Here is an 11,309-nt window from a genome sequence, read left to right as displayed (position 1 = left end):
TGAATGGGGTGCCTGCCCTGGGTGCCAAAGCGAAGAGGTGCCAATAGGTGCTGCCCAGCCACGGTGGGGCACAGGATGGAGCCTTGAGCAACTTGTTTTGGGGGCACAGGGACGGGGAGGGCAGCTTCTGCCACTGCGTGCACTCCTGGGCAAGCATGTGGTGGTGGAGGGGGAGGGGGTCCTTGGATCTGTGCGCGGGAGCTGGCTGCTGTTGTGGGCTTTGCCTCAGGAGCCAAACTTCCTTGCTATGGCACTGCAGGCTGGCATTAAGGCATATTGGTACATGTATACCTTGGAGAGTAGTCCCCAGCGTTTGCATGGTACTTTATAAATTAGGTCAAGATAGCCTCTCGGACAGATTAACTGAACTGTATAGAAACCAGGTGATTTGCCCACAGCTCTGTGTGTGTGTGTATTACACAGAAGCCAAATTCTGGGGCAGTGTTAGTTCACAGAATCTCTTCTATTCATAACATATATAGTGTAAGTGTTTGCTTCTTGAAATATTTCAGTCCACAGGAAATGTTAGGTTTGTCTTCTAAAATCAGTTTTCTATGTGATTGGAGATAGGGCTTGGAAGTGGTTAAATGCATTAACAGTTATAACCTGTGTTGTGGTTCAGATATGGTCTCTGCTGTCCAGCATTTTTGTTTCATTGAGTATAAACATTACTGGCTTCCCCAAAGCTGAAGTGCCATTGTAAATTGGTAGCAGTTGCACAGTATGTTAATGCAGGTCTATAAGGAGATTATTCAGTCAACTCTTTATTTTAGCAAGCTTCTGGCACATGATTAACCACTTAGTTGTTGTCTGCCTTGTGGCCAGAATAATTTTCATACCCCTGCTGCTTGTTTTATGGAGCCTATTGTACATATATATGTTAAGACTGAAAGGCATAATAAGCCAGATTTATACTGCATGTGCAGAATGCAAAATATTTATGTAAAACCAGCACTGGAGATTAAGAGTTGGCAACTCAAGCTGCTTCAGGGAAAGGGGTCTGAGGAGTCTGCTATGCAGAAGCTTATTGAAATAGATATGTTTAATTATGCTGTCTGAGTGAGCCCTTTGGCCATCGCATGATTCCAAGTGGATGATACTAAAAGGCCAGGAAATACATCTAGCTTGAGCATGGGTACAGCAGGTAAGCTAGGCAACTAGGATTTGTTCTGCAAGTGAACCTTGGACTTTTGTCACCTGCAGAACATGGCAGGCACAGGCACCAGTGAGAGAGGGGACTGGGAGTGAGGACGGTAGTGTTAAGGCTGGAAGTGGATTTGGGCCCTTGAAGAGAAGTGTATTGAGAGGCTTCAGCAACTAGGAAGTATGGTGTTGGCTGCAGAGAGAAGGTATATAGTAACAGAAAGGGCAGGCAGCTAGGAGGTAGAGCAAGGTTTGGAAAGCAGAGGTGGGGATGATCAGAGCCAAGGTTGTGTGAAGGTTAAACAGATATGGTCATGCTCTGACATTTGTGCTGGTCTACTTTAACCACTACACATCTTCTTAAATATCTGTGAAAGAAAGGTTGCCAGATCCTCATCAGTGGAGCCCACTTGTCACTTCAGTGACTTGACTAGATGATTTCTCTATTGCGGCTTTCAAACCTTCCACTAGCCGCCAAAGTTATTCTAGTTCACACCATGTGAGGATTTGGTTCACAGCTCCTTTGCAGCTATTTCTCTGAGGACCAGGGATTAGACAGAGTCATATAGGATAGGTCCATTGCTGAGTATCAAACATGATAGTAGCAACCCTATCAAAATTAAGACATCATAGGTCTCTGAATGCTGGAAGATGTAGGGAGCAGGGAATGGATCATTCTGGATATGCCCTTCTTAACCCCTTAGCATCCTCTCTGCAACTGAGAGAGAGAGAGGACACTGGGTTAGATAGACCTGTGGTCTGACCTAGTCTGGTATTTTGTATGTTCTTAGGATGTATTAAAATAATTTGCATCCATATTTCACTTACAGGTTGGGATGTTCAAAATTCATCCTGAAATTCCAGAGTCACTGTCTGCTGAAGCAAGAGCCTTTATTTTGCTCTGCTTTGAACCTGATCCCCATAAGCGTGTTGCAGCATCTGATTTGCTCAAAGACCCTTTTCTGAAGCAGGTGACCAAGGGCAAGAAAAACAGAATCTCATTCAAGCCATCAGGTAAAGAATTACCAGCCAGCTACAGGTCAACAACAACATTATGTGCTATGTAAGATGATTGGAATCATTAGGCATGTCCTCTTTGTTATTCAGGGCATGGGATGTGTCAAGAAATCGGCAGGAGTCCAACTGTAGAAATGCAAACCTTGTGGCCTGCATTTTGTCCTATTTCCATGTAACAAATTCCATGAAGAGCTAGCGTGTCTGATGGATCTCGTTTTGGCTAGTTCCACTCACCACAACTGAGTGCCTTCTTTTTAATAAAACAAAAGAATATTTGCTCAGTATTTTCAGAAATAAGCCAAGATTTTTGTGTTTATAGATACAGACATATCCCAAGAGGACTGACTTTCAGTCCTTTCTGAAAACTAGACCCCTTGTAAAATGCCTCAATGTATTGGAAATCCCTTAGTCACTTTTGAAAATCCTTGCCATACATCTTGATGTTTTGTGTTCAGTTTATGCTTGTTGCACACACTTCTCAGACCCAGGTGCTGAACGTGGAATATCAATATTTATATTCTTAACTGATTTTTTCAGTTATTGAGTACCTGCTGGGCCCACTGGAAGTAATGGACTGTAACCTACAGCTGTTAAAAAATTGCTTTAGTGTCTGTGAGAACTGGCCATAGAAATTGTGAACTGAAATAAATTCCCTCTTATTTTACCTCATCTCTCTCTTTGCTCATTAAGAGAACATTTTGAGGGGGTAGAGAGGGAAGGGTCCCAAAGTTGTGTTTGAACAGACCGTCTTTGATTAGAAATGATGGGGTGGGGGAGGGTCACTCCAGCAGAAACTTTCTCTTGTAGGGGGAACAATTTCTGCCATTGCCTGTCATTCTCCTTCCCACACTGCAAACTGCTCCATACCAGGCAGCTTTACCTTCTCTCCTATTGTTGCAGGAAGCATTTCTTCTTCTGACCTATATTGAGTGGCCCAATAAGACAACAGGGAATTTCTTGGGGTGGTGAAAAGAACTGGGCCTACCAACCAGGCCTACCCAGTATACACAGAACTGTGAAGAGCCACAAGTTGATGTGTGTTATTTTATTTCAGTGGCAATTTAAACTCATAGCCAGAAATCATGTGGAACATGCAAGTATTTTGCAAGTAATCCTCTCTTGCAAAAAAATCAGCAATTTGTTGCAATATAGATAAACAAATAGCTATAAGGCCAAAGAGCAATGAAATGTTTCTAAGGCTAAATGGGCAGAATGTCAGCCAGCAGATTGTCTTCCAAATACAGCTGTCTGCAAGTACATCTTTGCAGCAGCTAGCCAGCAGGCAGTGACCTACTTCTCTGGACAGGGATCTTTTAATGGCCACGTACTGTTTGGTGCTATTTTATTTCAGTAGCGATTTTAAACTCTTAGCCAGTGATGCTATTTGGTCTTTACCTTTCACAGCTGCATCCTCATAAAAAATTCTCTTTTTAGTTCAGTTGTGTGGAGTGTCTGCACATGGAGGTATGGCATTAAACCATGTCTAATGTTATTAAAATTACTGCTAAGTTACTTTCATCTGTCTTTGGGTGCAGTTAATCAAGTTAAACATTTCAATTTTCATTCTTATAATACTCAAGAATGCACTGGGTGCTTATTGTTATGTCATTGGAGAAAGATACTTACTTGATTCTTTGGTACCCAGAGGGCACATCTACACATGCACTTACTCCAGCCTATATTTACTGTGCAGTAAGATACAGCAGGTAGGGGTTTTGGGTAGTGTCTACACATGCAGAGATTAGGAAGAAGATTTGTTACCAGTTCCCTGCAGCCCTCCAATTGCCCTTGCGGCCACCTCCAGGCTGCATGTGCTTCCCTGTGCAGCCTGGGGCTGGCTGGAAGCTGTACTGGTCAGGGACAGGTCCCAACCAGCTCCAGGTCCCTGCTGGTGGGGAACTGAGCCCATGGAGGGAGCTCCCAGGCCCTGCTCTGTGATTTACAATTGAGATCATTGAGCAGGGGCTGGGAACAAGCTCCCAGCCTATTCCCCACCCCAGCTCTGTGGTTGCAGCGTGGGGACTGGAAACAACCTCCTAGTCCTTGCTTCACAATTGCGATCGGGGAGTGGGGGCTGGAAGTTCCCTGCTGCCAAGGCAGGGGGACATTGTCCCCACCTGTGCATGCAGGGTACGGGCTGGGGAGCTTCTTTAGAGCATGGTACTGGGGGGGAAATAAGCTCTCCAGCCTGTTCCCCTTTCCCCAGCTCCGCACTCATGGAGCTGGGTGGAGAACAGGTTCCCTTGCTCCCACCAGCAGGGAGCTCTCAGCACTGACTCTGCAGTTGTTGGGCTCAGGCTGGGAGACCTTTATTTCCCAGCCCGAGCTCTGTAGTTTCAGGGCTTGGTCTGGGAGACCCTTATCTCCCAGCCTGAGTCTCTTAGGCTGGGAAATAATAGTCTCCCAACCAGAGCTCCACAACTGCAGAGCTTGGGCAGGGAGATAAGGGTCTCCCAGTCCAAGCCCTCCAACCACAGAGCTCCGGCTGGGGGATAAGGGTCTTCCAGCAGGGGCTCTGTGGTTGTGGAGCTGCTGCTAGGAGATAAGGGTCTCCCAGCTTTCTGCTGCCGGATCATGATCTTGGAGAAGGGGGCTTGGAGTTCCCTGCTGCTGGGGCAGGGGAATATAGTCTCTGCCGAGGCTCCTGCAGTGGAGACTGCCCACCTTCTGAGGGCAGGGAGTTGGTGGAGAGCTGACTGGGAGCAGATTTTGCCCCCAGTAACGTGTCTACATGAGTACTACAGTGCCTTTATTAATCCTGAGTAAATTTGCTACTTGCATTTGCAGGCGAAGTAAACGTGTGCATGTGTAGACACACATGCTTATTTTGCAGTAAATTGTGCTAGTACGAAGTTAAGTGTCTCATGTAGACATAACCAGGGTAATCAATTACCTCTCTTAAGCTCCTTGCCGGCTGAGGGCTCTATGTCATTTACTGTGTTTGGATACTGAAGTTTTAAAAACACTGTCCGTTCAAACAGTTGTATTATATGCTTTAATGATACATACTTGGCTTGTTTTCTTTGTCTTTTATAGATTATAATCGCAGTGTATCTCTCCCAGTGCAAGTCCCTGGGGAACAGGCTGGAAGTAGCAGCAGTGAACATGGGTCTGTTTCACCAGATTCTGATGTACAGCATGACATGTTCTTTGAAAAGACAAAGCGATCTGTTTCAGAGATTCAGACAAAGCATCACATTTCCAACCTACTGAGGTAAAGCTGTCTAATTGCATTCAGCATGACCTCCATATGTTTTTTAGCATGACCTCTATATATACACCTGTTTGATTCACTCTGACTTTAAACTAAAGTGGAATAATAGAAAAATTGGTCTGAAGACTACCTCTCAAGAGGTAGACTAGTCCAAACCCTAGCTCAGGGTAGGATCATCTCTGTCTAAGCCATCCCAGCCACATTTTTGTCTAAGCTGCTCTTAAAGATGTGCAAAGATACTGTTTGTTTATTATCAGGATGCCCATCAGCTCCATGTCTCTACTATACTACTGAGAATACACTAAGATTTGCCCTTGGCATAACTTCTTATTTCCATAAACCTTAGTTCCACCTGTCTTAGTCCAGGTCTTGCAGCTCCAGCAGAAGTGTTGCAAAATTCTGAGACATAACCAGGGATCCTGGTTTTCTCTGATTTAAAAAAAAAAAAAAAAAATGGAATCCTTGATTTTTGGGTTAAAAAAGTAACCCAAAGTCCACATTTTTCCATGATCAAAATGAAACACCATTACTGTATGTGAGTATATGTATTGATATCAATAAATAGATATATCTATTTGTATCTATAGATCTATATCTATATATAGCTATATAAATACCTATATCTATAGATAGATAGATATGTATTAGTGGCATTTCATTTTAATCATGGAAAAATGTGGATTTGGGGTTACTTTTTTTCACCTGAAAATTGTGGATTTTTTTTTTATCAGAGAAGACCAGGATCCTTGGACATAACCATAGGGTTTATATTAAATTATAGGTCCCCTCTACCGCAAAGGAGGCAAGCCTGGAATTGTCAGTTGCTCTGAAAATCACCTTTACTACAGACAATCAGTAAGGTAAATAAAATGTCAAAAGGATCTATTACAACAAGCAAGATAAATCACATAAGCAAGCACCTGTTTTTTGTAGAGACAGAACACAAGAAGAAAAGCCATAAAATTCTTACTAAAGAAATTTCTTACTGCATTTCTTTCAAAAAGAGCAACACCTTTCTGTCCAGAGAAATGTTCTACTCTCTCCTGACAGATTTCTTGCAAATAGCTTCTCAGGTTGAAATCCCAGCTTCTACCAGTTGGGGACAAGATAACTCAAAGCCTAGGGCTCTCACTCAGACCATCCGTTCATCTATATTTTTCCATTAGATTTTCAGGGAGCAAGTGTATCCTATGCTGTTTTCTATTAAATTCTCAGGGAGCAAGTGTATCCTATCCTTCCCCCAGATATGCATCTGGCTGTCAGGCCAAGTGATATTGCCAAGTTGCAGTTATACATATAAGTTAGGACATATTGAAATAGTTCCTTTCAGAAAGATAAACTCCTAACTGTACTTTCCTTGGCTGTCAGTTATTCAAGAGAGATACAGACTTTCTCTCATTCAGTTCAAGGGTGAAAAATATCAATCCTTCCAGGTGTTGGTCTTCTGAGAACGGACTCCCTTTGCTGAAGGTTTCCCCTTTGATATGTAGCCAACATTTATTTGGGGATTGGCACTTTCTCCAGCAACAGATTGAGTTATGCCATCTTTGTGGCTGCCTGATATGTATAGCCATCCCAACTGTGGGCTTTCAGGCTGGGTACAGACATTCAAAAAGCCCGTGGCAGAATTGATCAAAGTTGCATGGTTTTTTGTAAGCAATGTGGTTTAGATTGGTAGTGAACAGAACGTACATTTGCCCTTTGGTAGGGTGGGGAAACCTTAGACTGGGTTCTGCCATTTTTAAACCAGTCTGTGTGTGCCAAACTTCTGTTCTGTTATGGGCATATAGACTGGTTTCTAATCACTTACACTGGTAAAAGTATATCATCTCTACCTGGCGTCAGAGATGAATTTGCATTCTTCCAACCTGGGTTTCTGTGAAATATGAATATATTTTGACTGTCTTGGGCATTCCTAACTTTTAACTGTTGTTTTGCCATTTAACATTGACTTCAAATAGAGACTAAACACTACATTACTAAAATCTAATTTGGGAAAATATCTGTGCATGCTACACTCTAAACTCATGAATCAGCCCTGCTTGTGTGTGGTTTCATGACAGATGGAGGTTCCACAGCATCTCCTGAGTCATCCATTCCAGTGCTTAACCACCATCATAGTTAGGAAGTAATTTGTGCACATAATTAATAGTCAGATGTCTTCAATAGTTAAATCTGTTGCTTCCTTAAAATACCAGCTGATTTAAATATTGAAGAAGGAATTAAGAGCTCTCAGAAATAAGCATGATTTCAATATTCAGCTTTCAAATCTATGGCTCCAAGAAGAATTCCAAGACCAATTAGGAGAATAATTTGTTCCCCTCATCCTTATAGAGCAGGGCTGTCCAACTGGTGGCCTGTGAGCCTCAAGTGGGTTAACCTGCAGCCCTTGGGCTTGCAATCCAGGTGGTGCTCCCCACATTGCTCTCTTCCTGTCTCTGCCAAAGTCTTTAGGCTTTCCCTCCCTCTTTCAGCTTGTACTTCTTGCCCCTGTCTGTAGGGATAGGCAGCACAACCCATGGGGCTGAGAGCCCATGGCTGGGGTGCTCAGTGGACCCAGAGACCCCACACAGAGCAAGGGTACCAGTGCCACATGTTGAGGGGTTACACAGGAAGGAGGGGGCCCAGGTAACATGGTGTTGTGGCGTGGGATGCCATCAGCATGAAGGTGCCAGCATTGTGTAGTGGTTGGGTGGGAGGGCATCACCCAGCACAACATGTGATTTGTATAGCATACTGCCCAGGAGGTCTGCAGCCCACATGGCATGTGGCTGAGTTACCCAGCCATTCAGAAGCTGAACAGTCCTGTTCTAAACATTACTGATGGCTTAGCTGAAAACTGAAATGAGATTTCTACAAAGAGGGAGCCAAAGGAAAATCAAACAGGCATTGATTAATAAAGGCATAAGCCTTGTCTGGAATACCAACTAATGAATCAAGAAATAAGAACAAATGTTAGAGAGGCAAAAGAAAACTGGACCTACTGATATTAGTTTTCCATCCAAGAAAATACCTTTAAGAATAATATTGAGAACTGCACTGAAGTCATGAAAAAGCTAGGGAAGTAGTTAACAGGCCAGAACAATAATAATTAAGGGCAAGGCTGGACATCTATAATTGCAAACTTAATGTTGGTCCAAATGTACTCATCAAGCATATCAATAACAATCAATGTGAGAAGGAGGATGAACCACCAATCTGTAGGGCTAAAATTGAGGCAGCAATTCAAATGTTTAAAACCAGAAAAAAACTCCAGGAGAGAACAGCATCCCAGCTGGATTAGTAAAGCAAGGAGGAGAGGTCTGGATAAGATCTTCCTAAGACCTATGATAGTACACGTCAGACTGGAAATTGCCCCGAGCAATGTACAGAATCAATAGGAGTCTTGTGAGAAAGCAGTAATTGCAAAACTGTAAGGTTCATTACTCACCTGAGCCAAGTACAGTTACACATCTTGTTGAGTCATTTGAAATTGCAGATAGAAAGTAGTCGAACAGTGAGGTTCCTGAAGGGATTGTGGTATGACTGAGAACACTTGTAATTTTAGAATATTTTGAAAAATCAAAACTTTATAGATTTCATTATTTAAAAAATATTTTTGGCATGAAGCTCTATGGGTAATTATGGCAAAGCATAGTATTAGTCCAGGGATTATTAAAACCATCAAATTACTCTACAACAATAGAGTCTTGGAAGTGTACTTCAATGGAAGAATTTAAGATTAGCATTGGTGTAAGGCAGGGATGCTTCCCTCTTTCTCCATCTCTTCTCCAACTCTACTTCAGGCTTTGAATATTCAGTCTCATTTGGAGATGAAAAAACACCTAATCTTAGATTGGCATAGGTTTCTTAGTGGGATTAGTAAGGAACTGTCAGAATTAACAGAGATTAGATGCTATGGAAACATTTTATGAAATGGAAATCAGTGTGGGCAAAAGGAAGGTCATGTCCATGGCTAAGTACTTTGGAGCCACTGTCACAAGATTGTACATCAGACTAGGATGAAAAGACAGGAGTTGCAGTAGCAACAGCACCATTGGGAAATCTGTTCAAGATGTTTAAGGCCAGTAATATTTCCATATTTCCAAAGCAAAAATCCATTTTTATAATAGTTTACACTTGTATGTTTATGCAAGTTGGCCCCTGCAAGTTGTTTTAGAAAGATGGTTAAAAGCATTTAAAATGATGTGTTGTAGATGACTTTTAAGATACCATATACCGCTAATAGGTGAAAATCAATTGATGATAAATGACCTTGCTGCTGCTGCAGGAAAATATTAAACCCTCCTTGACATTGTTAAGAAGAACTCAAGCAAAACTTGAGTTGGTTTGGCCACAGTATGAAACATCCTAGTTTGGTCAACACAACACTCAAAAGAAGAGTGAACAGAAGCAGAAAAGAGGCCAACCAAGGCGAGTATGGATAGATAAAATTACTGAATGGATAGGAAAAACCATAAGAGCAACTTCACTAGGTTAAAAGGCAGGTGCCCTGAGAAGTGAACATGGAATGCGTCATTTTCTATCTGAATTTATGTGGCTAGAATGATGAACACCCTGCTACATACTCTCCCCAAATAACATTCCCCCATTCTTGACACTGACTCATTTGCCTCCTCATACAGGGCCAGACTCTTGAGATGGAATAAATTAGCAGAGTTCCATTGATTTACAGTAGTTGAGGCTGTGAACAGTCATTAACAATAACGGTGGAATTAAAATTACAGGGGCAGTGAAATAAGACCAGATAATAATGAATCATTATGTATTCATCTACATAAATAGCCCTACCCATGTCTGATTTTTTTTTTCAGTTGTAACAATTAGTTATGTCATCCTTATCTTGTTTTCTCGCTGATTCAGTGTTCCTGATGAAAGCTCTGTGTCAGAAGATCGAAGTGCTTCCTCCTCCCTTGAGGATAAAGATTCTGGGCTCTTTCTTCTAAGAAAGGACAGTGAGCGCCGGGCAATTCTCTATAAAATTCTTAAAGAGGAACAGAATAAAGTTGCTTCAAATTTGCAGGAGTGTATCACACAGGTATTCATACTTTAACACTTCTTTTTGTGTTTAGAAAAGAAACTTGAAAATGCGGTAGTGTATGGCAGTTTTCTGTAGTGATCAGTGTGTGAAGCTGCTTTCAGCATGACCCTTTTGCTGCACTTGGTTTTGCCACATTCTGAGTGTATGCTGGTACCCTTTTGTGATGGTCACTGGCTGATGGCTAAAACTAAACTTCTAACTTCCTGCTTTTTTCCACTCTTATTGGCACAGATTTCTAATTCCACTAGCCTCAGTTGGACATCTAGATGAGTGCGCATGTGCCTCTTGTGGCATCTCGAAGCAGTTTTTAGATGCTGCAAGAGGTATGCTAAGAACAAAAAAATGTTCCCCACACTGCATATTTGCAGCGCAGACTCTACATTTGATACCGGTAAATCTTGGTATTAAAATAAAAAAAGTGGAAAAAAAAGTGGTGCAGGAAGCAAGTGGAGGCTGAAGTCCTCCAGAGAGACACTCTGGCACCTGGCCAGAGTGCCTCTATGCCTGCCTCATGCCCTGCTGCTCCAGCACACTGAGGCAGCATGCTGGAGCAGCCAGGAGCAGGGCAAAGCTGCAGCAGTGACCAAGACCTAGGTGCTGGTCCAGGTAACAGGGACCTGGGGGTGGGGGAGAAACTGTGTGGTTTCTGGGGGGGCCGGTTGTGGGTGTGGGGAATGGCGGGGATGTGGGGTGTGAGGGTGGTTGTGGGGGGTTTGTGGGTGTAGAGTTTGTTGGGGAGATTTGAGGGGGGCTACTACACCTCCACCCCCCTCACCCTGTGCAGTGCATAGTCCCTGGCACTGGCAGCAGCAGCCAGCTGGGCCATTGGGGCTACGACCCACTGCAGGCACAGCCCCGCAGCAGTGCGCTGCCACCTGATCCGGGGTCTGCACA

General features: G+C 43.1%; 1 protein-coding gene across 3 annotated transcripts in view; it reads left to right on the top strand.

The window, feature by feature from the left end:
- Positions 1–11,309, top strand: part of MAP3K15 (mitogen-activated protein kinase kinase kinase 15) — a 180,963-nt gene that overhangs the window by 125,123 nt on the left and 44,531 nt on the right. For all 3 annotated transcript variants that reach the window (XM_019524659.1, XM_019524660.1, XM_019524661.1), the window contains 3 exons: positions 1,974–2,157; positions 5,197–5,374; positions 10,238–10,412. In XM_019524659.1, coding sequence (XP_019380204.1) covers positions 1,974–2,157; positions 5,197–5,374; positions 10,238–10,412 — 537 coding nt within the window. The remainder of the gene's footprint in view (positions 1–1,973; positions 2,158–5,196; positions 5,375–10,237; positions 10,413–11,309) is intronic.

This window comes from Gavialis gangeticus, unplaced genomic scaffold (genome assembly GCF_001723915.1).
Source record: "Gavialis gangeticus isolate Ggan-Ray unplaced genomic scaffold, GavGan_comp1, whole genome shotgun sequence".
Taxonomy (NCBI): Eukaryota; Metazoa; Chordata; order Crocodylia; family Gavialidae; genus Gavialis; species Gavialis gangeticus.
This window is presented reverse-complemented; position numbering and strand designations above follow the sequence as displayed.